General features: G+C 39.0%; 1 protein-coding gene across 1 annotated transcript in view; it reads left to right on the top strand.

Moving 5' to 3' along the window:
* The window catches only part of TTC6 (tetratricopeptide repeat domain 6), a 203,354-nt gene that overhangs the window by 5,370 nt on the left and 174,840 nt on the right, over positions 1-23,144 (top strand). Inside the window, exon 2 of the mRNA XM_035728139.1 lies at positions 4,673-5,635. Within this exon, the coding sequence (XP_035584032.1) occupies positions 4,688-5,635 (948 nt within the window). The 5' untranslated portion in view covers positions 4,673-4,687. The remainder of the gene's footprint in view (positions 1-4,672; positions 5,636-23,144) is intronic.

The raw sequence follows: 23,144 nt of genomic DNA, 5'->3' as shown, positions 1-23,144 counted from the left end.
GTCTATGGGCGTATTCTAGGTACTGGTTTTAACAGTAGAATAAGTTTTAGAGTCTTGAAATTTCTATGGGCTTCTGAATAGTTTAGAAAAGAGCTTTTTGTGAGTTTGAAAACAGATTTTCTCTATTTTCTATATCATTTTTAACCAGCACAATATAAGTGTGAGTTACTATTATTGATATTATTAAGATTAAAGACAGCAAAACAAATATTACAGAAAGTATCAAAAAATAGAAAAAATACCATTATCTTATTCTTTTAGCAAAGTTGTTAAAATGATTATATACTACCTATTAAGCTTTTTCATAAATTATGATCAGTGTAAAAACAGATCTCACTTGTACCACTGCTATTTCAAAAACAAGTAATTGTTTTCAGAATATTTTTGTTTTTCTTGCAATGTGAAGATTTTACCAGATGTGATAGACTTTCCTTGGACTTAGATGTTTCTTTTGGAACTTTTGTGTGCATTGGAAGTTGAGGTTGATATGAAATTTAGGAAGTTAATCAAGATGATATTTGCCCATGGACCCAAGAGAACCTAAATCTTGTCCTTAATGTGTCACTCCTCCCACTGAGGTGCCCATGACTATATATAGAAGAGATCAAGGCCTCCATCTAACCAGCTGGCACTTTGGCCCGATTCTCAGTATAATAATCTGATGAACTAGGCCTAACATATGAAGGATTCCTTTTCCCGTGTGAGGTGGTTCCACGTAACTTAGAACCGAATTATCTGGTGGTCTGCTCTGTTCATTTCTACCTTAGTTGATGTATAGAGCAGAGTATGGATATTCTGTTCCAATAGGAGGAACAGACACGCCTGCAAGAACCAGAGAGCAACCTGCCCCAGAATCTAGAGAATCCACTAGTTTGCTCTCTTTGGGTTTCTAGCCATTTGTGGTTGGAGAAGTTGATTCTCATGTCTGATCACACCTTGTAGGAGAGGAAAGAAGGCTGGCTCTTGGCCTTTCTGACTACCTCACTGTTCAGGCACTGAACCTCCTGGGAGAGGAAAAAGAAAAAGGCTCAGAATTCCAATAATTGGGAAAGAAGCCAGAGAGTAAAATTACTGCTCAGGTTGTAAAGATTTCAAGCATGTTCTGTCCCATTTTAAAGTGTAAAGTAAACTTAACCTGGATTGTGAGCAGCAGGCTTGACACCGTAAAACTTTTGGGGACAGCTACATTATTTTTCCTTGAGACTCTCCAAACCAGAACTAGTCTCTTTCTTTTAATAAACTGCTAAAAATAAAATAAATTTAAACATGCTAAAAAAGAGAACATGTTATTTTCCCATGAGATTGGATGTTTAAAAGTCATTTTACATATTTTGTAGTGTTGAGGGGTGGGTGGGGGGAAGAAAGACACCAAGCTTTGATGGACTGCCCCATTAGCTTTGAGATACCACCTGCCTTGAAAACACAAAAGAAGTTCCTGTCAAAGTTAGAAGTTCTATACCCTATTGGTTTATTTTTACATGTGAAGAGCAACTTTCCTTTAAAGAACTCAAGGGAATGTACTGAGAAATGTTGAACAATGAACACTTGATAAACTTCAATAGCAAACCAAGAGCCTGAGAGAAGTTGGGATGGGAATACAAAGCAGGAACTAAGAAACAAAAGGGAAGTGCAGTTGGGAGACTCAAGTCAGATTCTCATCAGGTATTAATGTGCTTCTGTTCTGTGCTCTCTTCCAGTCACAGCCTTTTGTAGGAAGAAATGCAGATGGTGTCAGTGTGAGCATATTACCACCTGTGCAAACAATAATAGCCAAAACCCTATGAGGATGATTATACAGCATGTTTTATAAAAAGGGAAACTTCCTTAAGGGTTTTAGAAATCATTTCTAATATTCATATAGTATGGTGCAAAAAAGAGCAAACAGTATATTATTTTCACTTTTTAATATGAAATCTGGTTATGGATAGAACTGAACTCTTCAAGGTCTAGGCATTGGTGGAGATGGGTAGAGAAAGAAAGCCTATTGATTCCCAGGTGAGAGCTCTGCCATGTAGCAGGGTCTTCTGTTTGAGAATCACCGGCAGATATTAGAGATTAAAAGCAATATGATTCTATTTAGAGGCTAAATAAGATGTTTTGTTCATATTGACCATACTGCATGGTAAATGAATAAATCTAATTGTGAAGGTAATTTTTTTAATGAATTAATCTTAAATCCAACCAAGAATGTGGATAAGATGATAAGCAAAGAAATGCAAAGTAAAATAAAATTTTTTCCAGTCTCAAATCCATCTTATTTTGGTATATGGCATAAAATTAGGTATAATTCCCTCCCCACCCCCAAATAATCAACCAATTGCCTCAGCACAACTTATTGAATAATTCTTATTGCCAATTTAATGCTGTCTTTACAATATAACTCATAGTGTTTTTAATTCTTTTGCTCAGTCTACATGATGATTCTAGCAGTAGTATATCCGTTTTAATTCTTATATCTGTGTAAGTTTTAATTCTCTTGTTAGACAAGTGCTCCCTCATTTCCCTTTTTCAAAATTTTGCCTAATCTATCCTGTTTGTTTATTTTTATTTTTGTTTTTTTTTAAAGATTTTATTTATTTATTTGACACACAGAGAGAGATATAGTGAGAGAGAGAGAGAGAGAGCACAAGCAGGGGGAGCAGCAGGCAGGGGGAGAGGGAGAAGCAAGCTCTCCGCTGAGCAGGGAGCCCGATGTGGGACTTGATCCCAGGACGCTGGGATCATGACTGAGCCTGAAGGCAGCTGCTTAACTGACTGAGCCACCCAGGTGCCCTAATCTATCCTGTTTATTACTTCAAATGAGTCCAGAATTACTTTTCAGAGTTCAAAAATAGAATTTTTAGATTTTGATTATGATGGCATTAAACCAATACAGTATTTTGGAAAGACCTTATATGATTAAAATATTTGATTTTTTTCACCATGGACATTAACTATTTAGTCACATCTTTCCTTTATGTCCGGTAAAATTGTAATAATTTATTCATGCAGTTTCAGTACATTTCTCATTATGTTTATTGCTAGATACTTATTCTTTTAAAAAATTGTAAATGGAATTTTAATCACTGTGTTTTTGAATGGATCATTTTGGTATAAAGGAAGTTATTGGGTTTTGCATAAAATTAAAAAAAAATTAAAGCCTTGCAGAAGTCGATTATAATTCTAAATAGTTCTTTGGTTTAGATCTTCTAGGTAGATAATCATATTTGCAAATAATGATATTCCGGAGGTGTTTCTGCTTTATTATTTTTTTTCAAAGAACCTTGGCCTTGGGTTTCCTAAAAATAAACAAATTGGTTTTTCTAATTCATTATTCTCTACTTTTATTTTCATTTAATGAAAATTTTCATTTTCATTAAAACTCCTCTCTTCTTGGCTTCTGTGGAACTCTTCTCCCCATTTTCCTCTGTGTTGCTCCTGCTCAGCCCACCTCCCAGAGATGAATCTCACCTACCAAAGAATCTGTCATTGGGCCCTTCCTTCTCTATTTATATTTCCTGTTAGCCTGGCTTTTGTTAATGACCTCTGATCTCTCAGGATCTGAAAATCCACTTAATGATCATAGATGAACTGTCCCTGATGAATACCAGTTTTTTAAAAATTATGGTCATAAATACACATTACATAAAATATACCATTTTAACCATTTTTAAGTGTACAAGTCACTGAATAGCAGAAGCTTTATTGTGTACTTGGCTATGACCAAGACTTCATCAAGATGATTCAAATTCCTATTTTATGAACGATCTTTAATTGCTTCCATTTATTTCTTCTCATTGGCCAGATCCTATCAGTTTTACCTTGTTATGTCTCTGTTTTCACTCTGCTCTGTTACCAAGGCCAGGTCTTATGCTCAAGCTGTGGAGACTCTTACTGGCCTCCTTCCCTTTATTCTTTGTCCCATTCAATATCCCTCAAGCACCAGATCCTATCAAGCCATATTCTGTTAAAAGTTTTTGAATGGTTTTCAGTAGCCAAGAGAAAAAGTACAAATATTTGGCATTCAAGGCCTCATGATCTGGCTGTAGCCTACCTTGTTGCTGATCACCTCTCTCCCTTCATACAGTCTGCTCTAGCTCAGGAGACATATTGAGGGAAGTGGGCTGGGTAAGGGATGGAGACACTCAGGACCAGTTGGAGAAGGAAGAGGAAACTGCCATCTTGCCCCAAGAATAAGGATTTGGCCTTTGCATTGCCAGAGCCTTCATTTTTTTTTTTTCTCCCCAGAGAACCTGCTAATCTGGAATTTTATGTGAAAATCTCTCAATTTAAAATTGTTGTTACAAATTAGTATCTTTGAAAAACTTGGAGCAATTGAAAAATCTCTTTGTGGGCTAGATCCATGTCACAGTTGATGGCAGGGTTTCTTTAGATTCTCTGTGTCTGTCTCTCTTGTCTGGAATTGGGACATTACATTATAGTCTAAAGAAATGTTAAATCCAATGAGAGTTTCAAAAATTCCCACTGTAAAAAGGTTACTGCTTTAAAGGTTTTCCATGGTTCCTGTGAAAAGGCCAATAGTCGGATTTAAAATGATAAAAACTAATACCACCCACTTGTGCCTCTGGGAGCACACCGAGCGTTCTACCCTAAGAGGCTTTTTTTTTGAGCTGGATTTGCATTTATTGACATGAGTTTTGTTATAGGTATGTAATATATTGTTATTTCACAGGACAAATTAGTCAAGATGTCCACAGTTTCGAAGCATTTTCGACTGAAATACAAAGAAGAATCGTACATCTTTAAAGAGCTGGGGAAGATGCGACAGGAAACTAAAAAGGATCTTCTTCGATTCAAGCAGAAGTTGGCCTCCAAGCCGGCTGTGGATGAAGCCTCAGTGTGCGGCCTCCAGGCCCCCTGCCCTGCTCCTCCTGGGGAGAAGGTCAGCGCCACCTACGATGGACCCCAAAAGCCATCACGGTCCCCTCGAGCTAAAGGCCCTACGACCCCCGCTGCGGCCCTCCTGCAGCAGGCGCCCCGAGGCGCAGTGCGGCCCTCGGCCCCGAGCGAGGTGGCCGCTCCCGGGAAGACCCGGCCGTTTCGCCCGCACGACTTCTACTTGCGGAGTTCTGCGTTCCTCCGGCACCAGCCCCAGAAAAAGCCGCCGGTCATCGCCTCCAGGGCTGGCACGTCGAGACCGTTAGTCCCGATGCCGCCACCTGCGGCAAGGGAGAGGCCCGGGGCGCGCCTGGGCCCAAGGAGCCCGCGGCCCACGGGCCCCAAGCCCGTCCTGTACCCAGGCCGGGAGCGCGCCGCGAAACGGGAGACGGCCGCGCTCGCAGAGGCCCGCCAGGCCAAACCCAGGAAGGGCAGCTCCGTTTCCAGCCAGGAGGGCGACGCGGAGTCGGGCGGCCGGCGGAGGAGAGCCCGGAGTCATGCCCTCTCCGTGAGCTCGGGCTCAGCCAGCCAGCGGCGGGAAGCGCGCGGATCAGTTTCCGAAAGCCATCCGGGGAGCATTCCGCAGGGCGACTCGTGGGAGGCCGCCCCGCAGGCCGCGCAGCCGGTGCGAGTGATCCCGACATCCATAGAGGAGATCATCGCCTCACGGCAGTCGGAGGCCCAGCTGGCCTCCGACCAGACTATCAAAGAGCTCATACAGAGTGTCCTCGGCCAGAACTACGACATTAACATGGAAGTAGGTGAACCAGAAGAAGAGTTAATATTTCTCCTGGGTAAATGCAACTTTAGGAAACATTCATAGCATATTTAAGTGCATATGGTGTGTTACAAGCTAGACAAGCTAGACAAAACACTGGGGTGTTATTCAAGCGCTTTGAATTTGGAATTCGAATTTTTGAATATTCCATCGAGGGGGAGTGTCCACTGTTTCAGTGAAAGAAATTGAGAGGTTATCTCAAAAATTAGCTCAAAGCACATTGGTTGTAGACCTGAGTAAGACATCACTGGTAACCTTTCGCTTCAAAGTCTTTGTGACTATCTAGTATTGAAATAACAGAACAGATGTTTTATATGGAAAACTCAGTCATTTTCTGTTATAACAACGTTAGCAGTACATTTTTATACTAAGCAGATCAATATATTACTACTAAGAAGTTGAATTTGTAGTTCTGTGACATTTTTAGTGAAAATCACTCTCTTAAAATATATATATTTTTAAGATTTTATTTATTTGACAGAGAGAGAGGTGAGAGAAAGCAAGAGGCAGGGAGGAGGGAGGGGCAGAGAGAAGGGGAGAGGGAGAGGGAGAGGCAGGCTCCACGCTGAGCAGGGAGCCCAGGATCATGACCTGAGCCAAAGGCAGACACTTAACTTACTGAGCCACCCAGGCGCCCCTCTCTTAAAATGTTTTTTAAAAATTTACTTCCTAGGCCTTCCCAGTTATAGAGATTATAAGTGATTCTTGTGTGCCAAGCAAAATGAGACACAGTTTGTGTGCATTTTGTCCCAACAACCTCATTAGGTGGATACCTGTAAAAGCCCCATTTTACATAGGATGTTTCCTAGCTTTAGTGATGTTAAAGGATTGGCTCAGTGTCCAAACTAAGGAATGGCAGAGCTGGGATTCTACCCAGGTGGACATACCCCAGAGACTGGACTGGAAACATGCCAGAACTGTCCATTTCTTGATTGTGATATGTCCCCAGGAGGGAGCAAAGCTAGATAGGGTTATAGGTTATGATATTTTGTCCATTACATAGACTGCTGTGGCAGGGACATTCAAAGCAAAAATAGTAACAAGGGAATCTGAGTCCCACAGAAAGAGAGAGGGAGAAGGGAAGGGGGGAGAGTGGAGGGAAGGGGAGGGAAAAAGAAAAAAAGAGACATAGGTTTTTTGAGAATGGCAATGAGGATGACCGTAAGAGGGAAGATTCTGTTACTGTTCTTGGCTGTGGCACCAAACTTCTTGTTAGTACACAGAATCCTGCTGCCACATTTTGTCTTTAAAAAAGTTTCAGCCCCAAAATACACTCTAGGCTGTAAGGAATGTGATCATAAAGCCCATTAGGGAACAAAAACATGTAAGGACAAGAGTCCCCAGTGTCGTCTTTGACCTAATGTTTGTCAGCAGAATAGGACAAATGTTTTCAGTTAAGACCGACATCTCCTCACAGTTACTCAACAGATCAGTGTGGCTGCTTTAGGGCTGTGTCAAAATGAGGATTTCTTTTCTTTTCTTTTTTTATTATCTTCAGTTAGTCACTGTGTAGTACATCATTAGTTTTTGATGTAGTATTCAACCATTCATTAGTTGCTTATAACACCCAGTGCTCATCATAACATGTGCCCTCTTTTTTTTTTTTTTTAAAGATTTTATTTATTTATTTGACAGAGAGGGAGACAGCTAGAGAGGAAACACAAGCAGAGGGAGCAGGAGAGGGAGAAGCAGGCTTCCCGCCGAGCAGGGAGCCCGATGTGGGGCTCAATCCCAGGACCCTGGGATCATGACCTGAGCCGAAGGCAGACGCTTAACGACTGAGCCACCCAGGTGCCCCAACATGTGCCCTCTTTAATACCTATCACCTGGTTACCCCACTCCTCTCGAAAACCTCAGTTTGTTTCCTGGAGTCCAGAGTCTCACATGGTTTGTCTCCCTCTCTGATTTCTCCCCCTTCAGTTTTCCCTCCCTTCCCCTGTGGTCCTCCGTACTGTTCCCTATGTTCCCCATATCAGTGAGACCATATGATAATTGACTTTCTCTGCTTGACTTATTTCACGTAGCATAATCCCTTCCAGTTCCATCCATGTCGCTGCAAATGGTGGGTATTCATGCTTTCTGATGGCTGAGTCATATTCCATTGTATATATGGACCACATCTTCTTTATCCATTCATCTGTTGAAGGGCATCTTAGCTCCTTCCACAGTTTGGCTATTGCGGACATTGCTGCTATGAACATTGGGGTGCATGAGCCCCCTTTTTTCACTACATCTGTATCTTTGGGATAAATACCTAGTAGTGTACTGCTGGGTCGTAGGGTAGCTCTATTTTTAACATCTCGTGGAACCTCTGTACTGTTTTCCAGAGTGGCTGTACCAGCTTGCATTCCCACCAAAAGTTTAAGAAGGTTCTGCTTTCTCCACATCCTCACCAACATTTGTTGTTTGCTGTCTTGTTAATTTTTGCCATTCTAACTGGTGTAAGGTGGTATCTCATTGTGGTTTTGATTTGTATTTCCCTGATGGCTAGTGATGTTTAGCATTTTTTCATGTGTCTGTTAGCCATTTGTATGTCTTCTTTGGAGAAGTGTCTGTTCATGTCTTCTGCCCATTTTTTGACTGTATTATCTGTTTTTGAGTGTTGAGTTTGAGAAGTTCTTTATAGATCTTGGATACAAGCCCTTTATCTGTAATGTCATTTGCAAATATCTTCTCCCATTCCGTGGGTTGCCTCTTAGTTTTGTTGACTGTTTCCTTTGCTGTGCAGAAGCTTTTTATCTTGATGAAGTTTCAAAATGGGGATTTCTAATTAGCTTTTGTGTGGGTCTCACAGAAAAAAGGCATTAGGGATGTGCACTGGCGAGCCTTAATAGAGAGAACAGAGGTCTCAGTGCCTGCCCCTGTACGAAATAACTCTGTGACATAGTCAAGGTACTTGACACGGAGAGGGGCCCGTATTAGAAACTGGCTCAGAGTCCTGCACAGTTGGGAAAAGTTACCTTTTCAGAGCAAGGGCCATAAGAGAGGAATGCCCTTGCTCTGAAATCCATTTTGGAGGGTTCAAATAGAGTAAAATGTAAGAAGAAATGAGGAATGAATACCAGGACAGTGAGGTCTGTTCTTTCTGACATTTTATTTGTTTTGTGTATCCGTTTGTGGTGCTGCAGCCACCTGAATTGTTCAATGTAGAGGAGGGGCCTGGAGCATTAGAGTCAGGAACCAGGGGCACTAGCGCTGTGTTACAGGACTTAGCCTGTATCAAATGCCTTAGTCCATCCCTCTTTTCCCTTATATTGATTTTTAGTGCTTTCATGATTTTTAGTGCTTTGGTGATTTCATTCTTCCTTTTTAAATTTTGCCTTTCTCCACCCCAACAATTCCAGAGGACAGAGCTCTGCATTATTTTGAATAAAAGTGCTTTCAAAAGTTTTATTAGGATAAGAAATGGCTGTGGCTGCCTGGGTAGGTGATAGATTGTAATAAAAAATACAGGTGTAAAAGTGGTGTCTAAGTTATGATTTTAAAAAATTCCTAAGATTAGAATAAGGACATTTGTTTGAAACATTTGTAATTTATATAAACAACATCCTTTCCAGGATAAGCAAGGAATATGGCTCTTCACTTTAGATATTTTACCTTGGAATCACACAGCAATTCTCAGAGGGAAAGCCGGAGGTAAAGACAATATTGGCAGGCTGTGTTGTCTTTGTTTAGAGCTTGGGCGAGGCCATTCCAGACCTGACATTCAGAATTTCACAAACAATAGGTCAAAAGTTGCACAGAATACCTGAAAATTGAATTTAGCTGTCAAATGTAGGTCAAACATCTAAACCAAGTTTTCTCATCCTTAACACTACTTACATTTTGGGTTAAATAATTCTTTGTTGTGGGTGGCTGATCTGTGAATTGTAGGTTATGGATGCCAGTAGCATAATCCTCTTGCTCTCCTTCCTCACCCCCTGCCCAAGTCATGACAATCAGAATATATATATGTTGCTAAATGAGACCCTGGAGAGTAGGGCACCCTCCCTCCGCACATTGAGAATCACTGGCCTAAACAGTATGAATACACCATGGCAGGAAGGATAGAAATGTTATATGGTCCTATGTTTGCTTTACTGAGGAATCAGTTACTCACAACATACATTCTGATTATATGAGACTAAAGTTCAGAGACTATCTTCCAGATGTTAACTGAGGTTGAAGGAACCAGCCCATCCTTGCTCCTTTCATGTGTAGCTGCTTTTTGCCGCAAAGCTCAAAAGAAAAATGGCTTTAACATGACCTAGGTAAGAAAGAATTCATGTTCCAAGATCTTTCATGAACAAATAATATGTAGCCCACAAATGTTATATCACGAAATTTATACCTACTTCCACTTCAGGAAAGATGAAATAGATGTACTTTCCCCTATTTCTTCCATACAACTAAATATGCTATATATAAGACAAATATGAGAGTCCTCCAAAAGGTGGAGAGGGGAAGACAGATTGGCTAGGGACTTTGGGTTCCAAGGAATCACAAGCATCACAAAGAAGTGATGCTTCTTTGGGCTTTCTTTTTTGCTTCATATCCTCTGGACTTGAGATAAAGAAGCTGGCAAACTAGGAATGTCAATGGATGCAGAAAACGCCCAGCAAAAGCCAGCTCTCTTTAGCCAAGGGATCAAGAAAGGCAAAGACTAGAAAGACAAAATTTTTAGACAATAACTGTGCTACTCAAACCAGAAACAGCAGAAAAAAAAATCTATGGCCCCATCCCCACACCCACCAGCCATTGCTGAATGGGGATCCTGGACTGTCAGTCTCACCAGGCTGTAACAAGTTACCCCAACCTTCTCCCCACTGAGGTGGTGTCAGTGGAAAGTTAAGACTTTCAACAATGCTCAGCAGTAAAGAGGCTGCCCTCTCCACTTTCCCTGTGTCACTGGAGGCCATTTGGGGAACAGTAAGGAGATACCCCTATCCCTTACAACTAGGATGTTGTCAGTAGACGCCTAGTGGGACCCAGAACTCCTACTCCCACTCAGCAATAACAAGGAAGCCCCCACCCCTGGTGTCAACAGAGACAAAGTTGGAACCTGGACTACTACCCCTACCTGGCAGTAATGCCCTCCCCCCAACTACCCCTTTTTGAGTAATGCCATAGGAAGCCAGCTAAAATAGGAAGTTTAAATGAGATCCAGACTCTCATAATACCCAAATGTCTAGGTTTCAGTAGAAAATAATTTGTCATACTAAGAACCAGGAATATCTTGACTTGAAAGAAAAAATGATAATTAATAGATGCCAACACTGAGATGGCAGAGATGTTAGAATTATCTGACAAAGATTTTAAAATGGCCCTCAAAAAAATGCTTCAGTGAGCAATTATGAGCACACTTGAAACAATGAAAAAATAGAGTTAGCAGAGAAATAGAAAGTCACAGTAAAATCAAAGACATAAAGAGGAACCAAAGGAAATTTTTAAAGATTTTACTTATTTATTTGAGAAAGAGAGAGAGAGAGAGCATGCGAGCACATGAATGCAAGCAGGGGGAGGGGCAGAAGGAGAGGGAGAAGAAGAGGAAAAGGATCCCAAACAGACTCTGTGCTGAGCATGGAGCCCAACGCAGGGCTCAATCCCACAACGCTGAGATCATGACCTGAGCTGAAATCAAGAGTCAGATGCTCAACTGACTCAACCACCCAGGTGCCCAATCAAAGGAAATTTTTAGAACTGAAAATACAATAAGTGAAACAAAACCCCAGTTGATGGCTAAACAGCTGAATGGAGAGGATAGAGGAAAGAAACAGTGAATTTGAAGATGGAATTTGAAGATGGAATACAACTTACTCAATTGGAACAACAGAGAGACAATAGACTGAGAAAAAAAAATGCATACAACCTGAGAGACCTATGGGACTATCACAAAAGATCTAACTTTGTGTCATCAAGATCCTGGAAACTGAGTGAACCCCAAACCAAAGAAACCCAAAAGAATCCACAAAATAGTCAAACTATATATAACAGTCAAACTTCTGAAAATTAAAGAAAACAATGAAGCCTTTAAAGCAGTGAAGAGAGAAACAGTGTGTTACCTATGGAGGAAAACAACTTGAATGACAGTGATTTCTCATTAGAAACCATGAAAGCCAGAAGAAATAGGTACAATATTTTTCAAGTGCTGAAAAAAAAGCACTGTATATCCAGAATTCTGTATCCAGTGAAATTATTCTTCAGGAATTGAAGGGGAGATCAAGACATTCTCAGAGAATTTGTCAATAGCAGTCCTACCTTAAAGAATGGCTAAAATAAATTCTCTAAAGAGAAAGGAAATTATTCAAAAAAAGGACACCAGGAAGGAATAACACAATAAACAAAAACTATGGCTAAATACAACAGATTTTCCTTCTCCTCTTGAGCTTTCTAAATTGTGTTTGATGGCTGATGCTAAAATTATAACACTGCCTGATGTGGTTCTAAATGTATGTAGAAGAAATTTAATTTAATTTAAGACAATTATAAAGAGGGGAGGGTAAACAGATATCAAGGGAGAGAATGTTTCTATGCTTCACTCTAATTGGAAAATGACAATACCAGTAGACTGTGGTAAGTTATGTATATATAATATAATGCCTCGAGCAGTGACTAAAAAAGCTATACACATTCACTCAAAAAACACTATAGATAAGTCAAAATAGAGTTTTAAAAACTGTTAACTCATAGGAAGGCAGGTAAACAGAAATGAAAAACAGAAAAAAGAAAACAAAAAAATAAAGTGACAGCTTCAAATTCTAACATATCAATAACTACATAAAATATAAATTGTTTAAATACACCAATTGAAAGAGATAGGCAAATGATTAAATACATAACCCAACTATATATTGTCTACAAGAAACTTCTAATATGATGATATAGGCAGGTTGAAAAAAAAGATGAAAAATATGTCATACACACATTAATTAAAAGAAAGCAGGAGTGGCTATATTAAGTTCAGATAAAGTGGACTTCAGAACAACAAAAATTACCAGAGACATAGAGGGGATTACAATACAGTAAGAGGGTCAATCCACCACGGAAACAAAGCAATCCTAAATATGTACACACCAAATAATAGAGCTGAAAACTATGTGAAATAAAAACTGAAAGGAGAAACAGGAAAATCTACAATTGTTTTTATTTTTATTTTTTTAAGATTTTATTTATTTATTTGACAGAGAGAGGCACAGCGAGAGAGGAAACACAAGCCAGGAGAGCAGGAGAGGGAGAAGCAGGCTTCCCCTTGAGCAGGGAGCCCGACACGGGGCTTGACGCGGGGCTCGATGCAGGGCTCGATCCCAGGACCCTGGGACCACGACCTGAGCCGAAGGCAGACGCTTAACTACTGAGCCACCCGGGTGCCCCCAAATCTACAATTATAGTTGAAGACTTCAACATCCTTCTTTTAACAGCTGGTAGAAAAGCTAGACAGAAATTCCCCAAGAATATAGAAGAACTCAACAATACCATTACCATCAGGATCTAATCAATATTTATAAAACACTGCACCCAACAATAACAAAATACACATTCTTGTCAACTGTCCATGGAACATATACTAAGACCGTATCTGGATCGTAGAAATGAACTTCAATACATTTAAAAGAACTGACATCACACAGAGTGTCTTCTCTGACCATAATGGAACAAAACTAGAAATTAATACCAAAACGGTAATAGGAAAATCTCCAAACACTTGGAAACTAAACAACGCAGTTTTAAATAATACATGGATCAACAAGGAAATCTTAGGGGAAAAAAAGACATTGAACTAAGTTAAAATAAAAATGTAACATGTCAAAATTTGTGGGACAAAATCAAAGCAGTACACTTATCCACTGAAACGAAAACTTACATTCAAATAAAAATCTGAGATGAATGTTCATAGCAGATTTTATTATTTAGTGACCAAAAACTAGGAACAAAGCAGATGTCTTTCATGGAGTAAATGGATATATTAATCAGCAATAAAAAGAAATGAAGTACTGATACCTGTAACAACTTGGATGAATCTCCAGAAAATTATGCTGAGGTAACAAACGAACCCACCAACAAAAAATCAACAAAAAACAACACCCCCCCCCAAAAGAAAAACAATCTGTCAACATTAGATACTGTAAAATTCCACTTATATAACATTCTTAGAAGGACAAAATTATAGGAATGGAGAATAGATTTGTGGTTGTCAGGGGCTAAGGACAGGTTTGTGGTAGGGGAGGGTGGGAGGAAAGTGTGTGTGGCTTGAGAAAGGCAACGTGAGAAATCCTTGTGGTGATGGAAATGTGTGTATCTTGACTGTATCAGTGTAAGTGTTCTGGTCATGATATTGTATTAGAGTTTTGCAACATATTACCATTGGGGCAAGGCAGACAAAGAGTACTTAGGATATATCTGTATTATTTGTAACAGTGAATATGAGTCTACAAGGGTCTCAAAATAAAAACTTTAAAATGTTATCAGATTCTTGATAAAAATGTGTTTCTTTTTATAAATTATAAGAAGAAACACAAGGAAACAATATATTCCCTTCTAAGCCCTCCTTAGCTCCCCATAGTAACCAATGCTTATTGTTGTTTTTCCTTCTACACTTATTTTAATATTTTAGTGCAAATGTGTATACATATATGCACACAAAGTTTTTTCTTTACAAAAATAAGAACGTAGGGTATACATTATTCTGCAACATACTCTGTGACACATATCAATATGTATAGCTTCTAAGTTGTTCCTTTAAAGAGCTGCTTATTATTTCATAATACTTAAACATTTCTTTGGCTCTTTGCTTTTAAAATTTCATCTTTCCCTATCCTAGGAATAAATTTTTGCTCATTGGAGGTATAAATTAGGGAACCTACCAGGATCTGGGGCAAGAAAAGCAATTTATATTGTTTGAATGACATAATACAATTGGGAGGGACTAGTTTGGACAAATCTTTTCTATTCAAGATGACAGACACATTTATTACATTTTTCTCTTACACATTCCCTCTGTGCAGTAACTTTTTGTCCTCATAGACATAACAGCTTAAGCTAGTACAAATGAAATAATGATTAAGAAGTTTCTTGATTTACACCTTTTTTTTTCTATGAAGTTTTAAAATCTCAGATAACATTTGGGTACTCTCCATAGGTACCAAATGCTTATGTATTTAATTTACATTCATTTTTAGAAGATGGAAAATATTATATTAGTTTTTGAAGGAAAATTCCTATTCCTTTAGTCAGTTTGATTTGTAGTCATGATCTTGAACCAAGTTAGAAGTTGTGCCTTCAAAATAAGCTTATTCTTTTTGGATATAAGTGCAGTTTATTTTCCATGAGGATTTTCTTTCAAGATTGAATACCAAGTTACTTGAAAAATGAAATGCTAATTTATTGTAGAATTCAGATGTTATTTTCTGATTCTTAGCACAGATGCCGCTCAGCAATAATTTTTTCTTTTGCCTGTTTGTATAATAACGTCCCTTAATTTAGACTGTACAGGACAAATGCATTTGAATCTTGAAAGTGATCCATTTTTGCATATACCAGGGTTTAAAGACATGTGAGGAAAAGTGAAGAAGTTTTAAATGTTGGCAAAATAATTGCCTTTTCTGAACATCTCTCATCCCAAATCAAGGCAGCCTACTAGACTGTGTAGCACATTATCTAGTTGTACTGAATATATATTTCATTTTGGGAGGGTATTACTTTATGAGTACTTGGTTTCCCTAGTCCCCTAAAAAGTGCACCGCATCTTCATCCCACCATAGTGGAAAAGGATGGCTTGACAAAATCTGTCATATTTCTTATCTTTATGAGTTTTTATGAGCACAGTAGAAAAAGGTTAAATTTTTAGCTTATTGCATTGAAACTGAAAATAATATATTCTCACTTAAATAGATTTTCTTTGACATGTTTTACTTTGTGTTTTTATCATATGGAAAAGAACTTTTAGAGTGTTGGTGATAAACTTTTCCATAGTGTTTCCTTACCCTCATTTTTCAGTAAAATATGTCTGGAGCTGGAAGATAACCTAATTAACTATGTATTTAAATAACAAAACTGAGACCAGTTGAGAGCAAGTGACTGTTGCAAGGCCATGTAGCTAACTAGCGTAATGGAGGCTGGATCCCTTTAGTTCTTCTGACAGCCAGACCAGAATTGTTTTTATTCTTATTACATCATGTTGATGGCACTTCCTTTCTCTCTTTCCCCCCCATCGGTCCCTTCCTTTTCTCCTTCACTATCGTAAGACCTAGACCGCAGGTATCCAGAATCTTTTTTCACCATGGTTTCTCCCTTCTCAGATTTCTGTGATGACTGCATTAGTGGGAGGACCATCACACTCTCCTGTTCAGGGATGGTCACCCTGGTGACCTCTGAGCCCAGCACATTTAGGTCAAGAAGCAAGGATCTACTGCTCACAGAGCCCTGTGGTGATGGTAGAGATGGTGACTGTGGGATGGGGCTCAGAATGGACACCTAAGATTCATATTGAGTCAGAACATTAAAGGATAGAGGTGGGATGAATTAACAGGTATTGACGACACTAGTAGTTGATTATATAACACTAGCCAGTTACAGTCAGCCAAGTACCACTGATTCTGCCAACTTAAGTTGTTGTTAATATGAACAAAAGGTAAAATCTCCGTTATCTGCCATCTCTCATGTCAAATAAAGGCAGAGTAACAGATTGACCTACTTCTACTTCATCTTATTAGCTGTACTTTATTTTATTTATTTTATTTTTAAATCTTTGAGCTATTCTCAAAGTGAAAAAAATACCCTCAAACACTTTCTCTTTTTAGCCCAGTGGGTATAGGTGGAGTCCCCGTCCTTTTGGGGAACTTTTTACATACTTGAAATTTTATTATCTGTGGTGGTCTGGGGTCTTGTTGAGAACCCTTGACTTGAGAGAATGAAGTGTGTCAGTGGCCTTACCAGGAATTCCCTTAAAAGCTAGGATGAAGAGCCAGTGCTTTGGATATTATCTAAGGAAGGATGCAGGATTGCCATGATCACGTGGGTAAGTATTAATTGGCATACTGGTCATCAAATTTGGCCAGTCTTGGTAATAAGTAAAATCCCCTGCACCCGCCACCCCTTCTGCACCTTTTAAGTTGGTAGTCTATCTTCTCTGGAGATCTCAGAGATAATGCAGTAAATAAAATTCCTATTCTTTGCTTGGCTTACTGCAAATTTATTAAGCACACAAGAGAAGATTATAATAAAGCTAGACCTCATCATCTCAGCCAGATTTCCCCTCAAGAACATCTCCAGTCTCAAGCTCTTCATCTCTTAATCATTTGAAATAAAGTTCTGAAGAAATGAAAGATTGAGACAGCTGAGACACTTTTCATTGTTCTGATTTCATTATGCTGTTGAGACCTGCCTAGATGTACAGTCTTTGACAATCATTTATTGCTTTGGAAAGTGATTATTAAACAGTTCACTAAATTATGGCTTTTTATGCATGACTATTCTGTTGCTCTTTAGGGTTAAGTGAGAAAGCTTATTAAATATCCATTTACAGTGGAACCTTTGAAAGTGCTAAATAGCATGCATAATTCATATAGGCTGTCACCAGTGCAATGCCAAATTAGTTTAGCCAAATATCAAGTAACAAGGAAATGGGAGTAAGTAGCAGTCCTAATAGAACTTATTCTGGGCAGCTAATGGGTGCAGATAATCAGAAAACCCCAAGTAAAAGTGACTTAGATAAGATGGAAGTTTATTTCTCCCTTGTAAAATGTCATGTAAAAGGTAATATAGGACTGATATAATGTTCTGCAGAGTCAGGAATCCTACCTGCCATCTTATTGCTTCACTGACTGTGACCCTCATTACCAAGGTCATCTCAAGGTCCAGTGTGGCTGCTGCAGCCATCGCATCTGCATTCCAGTCAGCAGGAAGGTGTAAATAAAATAAGAAAAGCATGTGCTTGAATTTGCTCACCACTTCTGCTTATATTTCAATAGCCAGAACATAGCCACATGACCACATCTAGCTACAAAAAAAGGATGACGAATGAAGTCACTATTCTGGGCAGCTGTGTACCATGATTCACATACTATTACTATGGAAGAGGGTAAAAGAGGTATTGGGGCAGTTTCTGTCATAGTCTCTATGTGTGATGCATCTTCTATGGAGACTTACCTTTCCAGCAAAGTTTTATTGAGCACCTGCAGTGTTTAGCATTGTGCTGGGCTAAGAATTTAAAGTTTTTATTTGTGACCCAATTTTTAGCTTTAAGCAGTTAGGTAATACACAAGAGAATTGGCTGACAATGAAAAATGGTGGAAAAAGCCTTGGAATTGCAGTTTGATGACTTTGACAGGGATTCTTGGTCTAATTTATTTGTTTCTTAAAATTATTGGTGTGTGAGTTTTCTCATCCCTGCAGTTAGAGTTTATATTTGCCTTATAATACTGTGAGAGTAAAATGATCTTAAATAAAGCAACACATGTTAAATATACTGCATTTTTAAAAAGGTTTTTAGTATATACTTTCACATTGCCTTTCAGTAAGTTTGAACCACCTACATTCCCGCCAGTAGTGAGTACCAATCTGTTTCCCTACGGCCCACAGCCTTATTGTGTTTTTGAATCTATGCTTATTTGAAAGGCCAATGGCTTTCCAATGCTTTTCAGTTGTGGGAACCTTTCTTCAAATGAAATATTCAATGAACGTTAAATATCCCAAGAATTTAATAGCATGGCAGCAGTGTCTCAGTAGGGAATGAGGGACCTGGAACCTACCTGCTGGATCCAGGCTCACATCAGAACCCTCTGGCCATTAAGACATTTGGCTGTCCATTCAGTTTTATTGGATACCTGTACCAGACATGGGGAAACAACAATGTACAAATGAAGTTCCTGCTTTCTCGGAGTTTACATTCTAGAGAGAGGAGGCAGAGGATAAACAAATTGGTAATGTCTCAGGTGGTGATAAGTGACATAAAAAAGAATAATGCTGGATAGGAGAGATAGACAGTGATGGTGTGGAGAGATATTTAAATCAGATGGTCAGGAATGTACTGTAGAATGTGACATTTAAGCAGAGGTCTTGAAAGAATGGGGCAAGGCACAATTCCTATAAATGGAAAGAACATTCCAAGCAGAGGGAAGAAACATTGCGAATCTCCAAGGCAGGAATGTTCTTGTGCAGCTTGAGGAACAGCAGGAGGGGCTTTGAATGGGGGTATGGTAGGAGATAAAGTCGGAGAGGTAGCCCGGAGCCAGGTCAGCCAGGACAGTTGTTCTCAATACTGTCAGACTCAGTGCTCTTTTCTTATTATATATACGTTGCATGTATTTTGCCCCTTTTACTATCCTGAAATAAAATTCATAGATAATTATCATCTCCCGACTCACATAATGTCAAACATTGATATAATGCCTTATTTGTAACATAAAGGAAAAGTGAGAGTAATTTATAATTGAATCATAATTATAAACAACTACACTGGAAGATATAATGAAGTTGTTAGCTGCTTTTGTCTACCGATAGTGGATAATGAATGTGCTCTTGGTAGGAATATAAGCAGCTATAATGTATAAGAAGGACCAGAAAATGGAAACAGAGTGCGGGTGGCACTAGAATGCGTGTAAGGATAAATAATAGCAGATTAGATTTTTGAGTATATGATAAAAGAAAATGAGAAATGACAAGTGAAATAGGGATGCATGCTAAGACCAATTAAGGACTTTTAAAATGGAGAAAATGAGCTAAGCCTCTTTATAAGGGTAGTGTCAAAATAAATCTGTTTCAACATGGAACAAAGTGAAAAAGTATCAGCCGCACCCCCTCCCCCCATATCTTCCAAGTTGAAATCTCAACATATGTCAGTGTACATCAGTCTCTGGAACTTAAAAGACCTTGGAATCCATCTCCTTTGATAGATTATGAGACTACAGAAAAAAGAGTAATCCAAGAAGGTATGGAGAAATAGGCCTCTGTAAACAATCTGAGAGCAAAACAAAACTAAATAACTTTAATATGTAATTTTCATGACAAATTTATTATTTTGCTAAAATATTTAAAAATCATACAGATTGGCAATACTGTAGTTAAAACTTTTCCTTTATAATTAAATATTATTCCTGTGTTTCACATGTGTCTGCTTTATTGTGTTTAGTTCTAAAGTTAATGGAATGGATTTCATATATCCTCTGTTCATATCTGCATGCAACTGCTACAATGCAGAATGAGGCAGGTGTGTTGCTTTCGTGGATAAACTGCTTGTGCAGTTGCCTTGGTTGACCTGATATCTAAGATAGTAAATAACTCTTATTGAATTTCCCAAGAAAACGAAGTATAGTTTGCAACTCTGTTTACACAGTAGTTGCATTCCTGGAAAATATAATGTGGGTTAAATGAGGGGGAATATTTTGTGCTTAAATATATAGAATGGAGTTAGATTCTGGTCTCAGACATTTGTAAAATGTCTTTTACCCATATGAAAGCCTTTTAGGACATTTGACATTCAAGCTAATGTGGGGTGTTTCTTTGTTTTGTGGGACTGTCCCACGAAGTGCCGGCTATCTAATACACCCCATAGTCCTTCCTTGCCCGCTAAATGCCAGTAGCACATTCCCATCCTAACAACCAAAAATGCTGCTCTCCTCCCCCAGGCAATTTCTAAATGTTCCCTAGGGAGCGGTACTGTCCCTGCTGAGAATCACTGATAGGTTGTCTTGTAGCCATGCTAAGAACTTTGGATTTCACCCTGAGTGGTGTGGGAGGACATTGGAGGGTTTTGAACAGAGGCATGACATGATCTGATCTTGTTTTAAAATTATCATCTACCTTCTGTGTGGACAATAGATTTTAGGGGAAGGAAGGAAGACCAGTTAGGCACCTATTATGATAATCCAGGTGAGAGGTGATGGTGGCTTGGGTCAACTATAGTATAAGGAGATGAAAAATAGTCTGATTCAGCATACATTTTGAAGGTTGCTTATGGATTGAGAGAGAGAGAGAGAGAGTGTGTGTGTGTGTGTGTGTGTGTGTGAAGAGAGAGAGAAAGAGAAAGAAATCAAGAATGACTCCATGGTTTTTGGTGGGTGTAGCTAATATAGAATATAGGTATTTTTTTTTCCGAGATGGTGAAGACCATAGGTAAGCCATGTTGTGGGGTTCATTTTGGACATGTTAAGTTTGAGGTGCCTAATACACTCTCAAGTGGAGATATTGAATAGGCATTTAGTTATAATTCTAGAGTTCAGTGGGGAGGTTAGGGTTAGAAAGATTGGAAGTCATCAGTGACCAGACGGTGTTTAAAATTCATTAAACTGTAAGAGATGATGAAGAGGAAGAGTGTAGCTGGAAAGGAGAGTAAATCTAAGGACCAGGAGCCTGGGGGCACACCGTTGTTTAGAGGCAGAGGGAAGAGAGAATGAAAAAGAGGGAAGGAGTGCTAGGTGTAGAAGTACAACTAGGAGAAGGTGTTATGGTTATTTGGAAACCATGCGAAGAAAGTATTTCTAGAAGGATGTGATAACTGTGTAAAATCCTGCTAAATCAAGTAAGATGAGGACTTGTAAGGTTTAACCATAGTGTTATAATATTTAACTACACACACGTACCTATGTTATAGATTTTATTGATTTGGTGAATGAGATTTTTTTCTATTTACATTTTCAAATTGCTTATTACCATATTGGTTTTAACCAGTGTTGACCATTTATCCCATAATCTCTCTGAATTCTCTTCTCTGTTCCAATAGTTTGCCTGTAGAATTTCTTGTTTAATAAAATCTGTGTTGAATAAAAGTGGTGGTAGTGAGCATCCCTATTTTATTCCTGACTTTAAAACAAAGGCTTGGTTCTTAATTTCACCCCTAAGTATGATGTTTATTATAGCTTTTTGAGAGATTTCTTTATTAGGTTCCCTTCTTTTCTCAGCTTGCTAAGAATTTTTAAATCATGAATGAGTGTTGAATTTTGTTGAATACTTCTGCTTCTTAAGTCTATTATAATGTTGATCCATCTGAACTGTCTCTGCAATCTGGGAGAAATGTTTTTGGTTATGTTACAGTATGTTTTTATACATTGAGGATTTCCATTAGGGTTTTTGCATTTGTGTCTATACATGAGATTGGTGTATACTATTTTTTTCTTCTAATGTGTTTGTCCATTTTTTTTGGTGCTTGTTCATTTTTGGTATCAAGGTTGTACTAACCACTAAAATTGGATGCTTTCTTTTTCTGTTCTCTAAAAACAGTTTGTATAAACTTGTTTTTGTTCCTTGAAAGTTTGGTAATTTTCATCTGATATGTTGTTTGGCTGGTTATGTGGGTAAAGAGAGATTTAAAAAAATTATCTCAGTATTTTTAATGATTATTAATTTTTTTCAGGCTTTCAATCCCCTCCTTTACCCCTAGGTCAATTTTGTGACATGTATTTCTTAGACAGTTATTCTTTTTATCCAAGTTTTCCCGCATTTATTGGCCTGATGCTATTCATAGATTATTTCTTCTTATTCTTTGCTTAATCTTTTGATTTCATAGCTGTGGAGTTTGTCTCAGTGTGTAGTAGGCATGAATCTTAATCTCCAAACACAGATGTGCAAGAAATATGTTTATTTCTCTAGAATTCAATTTAGTCTTTATTTGGCGTTCCCATTCCATCAGGACCACAGAAATTTGGTCTTAAGCAATTTGGGGATTCCCCTCTCCATCCCTGGGATATTTACAGAGTTCCTTAAGCTCATGTGCCATGCTGACCTCTGCTAAAACATCCATACTTCCATCTGGAGGTCCACTTAGGTCTTGTTGGGAAAGGAAGTCTTGTTCATGCAGTCTTTTGACCCCCCCACTTGGCCCATTAGGCCTGGAACACTTCTTTACCAAGAGATAAAGACTCCCAACAGCTAGTGCTGGGCTGGTAGCCTTTTGTGGGAATATGTTTTCCTGTTTCAGATTCAATGTGTGCTTCTTTGTTTTGCTTAGTATGTGTGTCATATGGCACCTGGCCAGTGCCGTACTATATCTGTCTCCTATAGGGAGGGGATGAGGTCCTTAGTTCTGCATCACAGGAGGGGAGTGTGAAGGCCACTGGTCCTGCACTGGCTGTCAGAGGGACTTTGCTGGCCAGGATGGACTGATGGCCACTACTGAAGCTGACCTTGCTCTGTGTCTTCTTTATGTGACATTCTTCCATCCAGAGCTTGACTGCATTGTTTCTGCTGTCTTTAGTACCAAAAAACAGGGTTAAAAGTATCTGTACTTCTACTCCTGGTAGATGCCACTTGCTTGATAGGTGTCCCCTCCATTGTCAGTCCACACAGGCCCCTGCTAAGTTGCCTCTTGTTCCCATCTCTGAGGCTCCTTCGGTTTCCCCAGCTGTCCCATCTGTGTTTACCACTCTTGGGCATACAGAAGTCATTTTGCCATTCTCAAGACTTGCTGGGGCCTGTAAACTCTGCAAGGTTATATAATGCTCCATCTGCTTCAGTACTCCCACATGGCCATGTCTTCTCTGGGATCTTGCTGCTTCTTGGATTCTCCATGGGAAATGGC

This window comes from Zalophus californianus, chromosome 6, assembly GCF_009762305.2.
Source record: "Zalophus californianus isolate mZalCal1 chromosome 6, mZalCal1.pri.v2, whole genome shotgun sequence".
Lineage (NCBI taxonomy): Eukaryota > Metazoa > Chordata > Mammalia > Carnivora > Otariidae > Zalophus > Zalophus californianus.
Note: the sequence above shows the minus strand (reverse complement) of the source record. Positions and strands in the feature narration are given on the sequence as shown.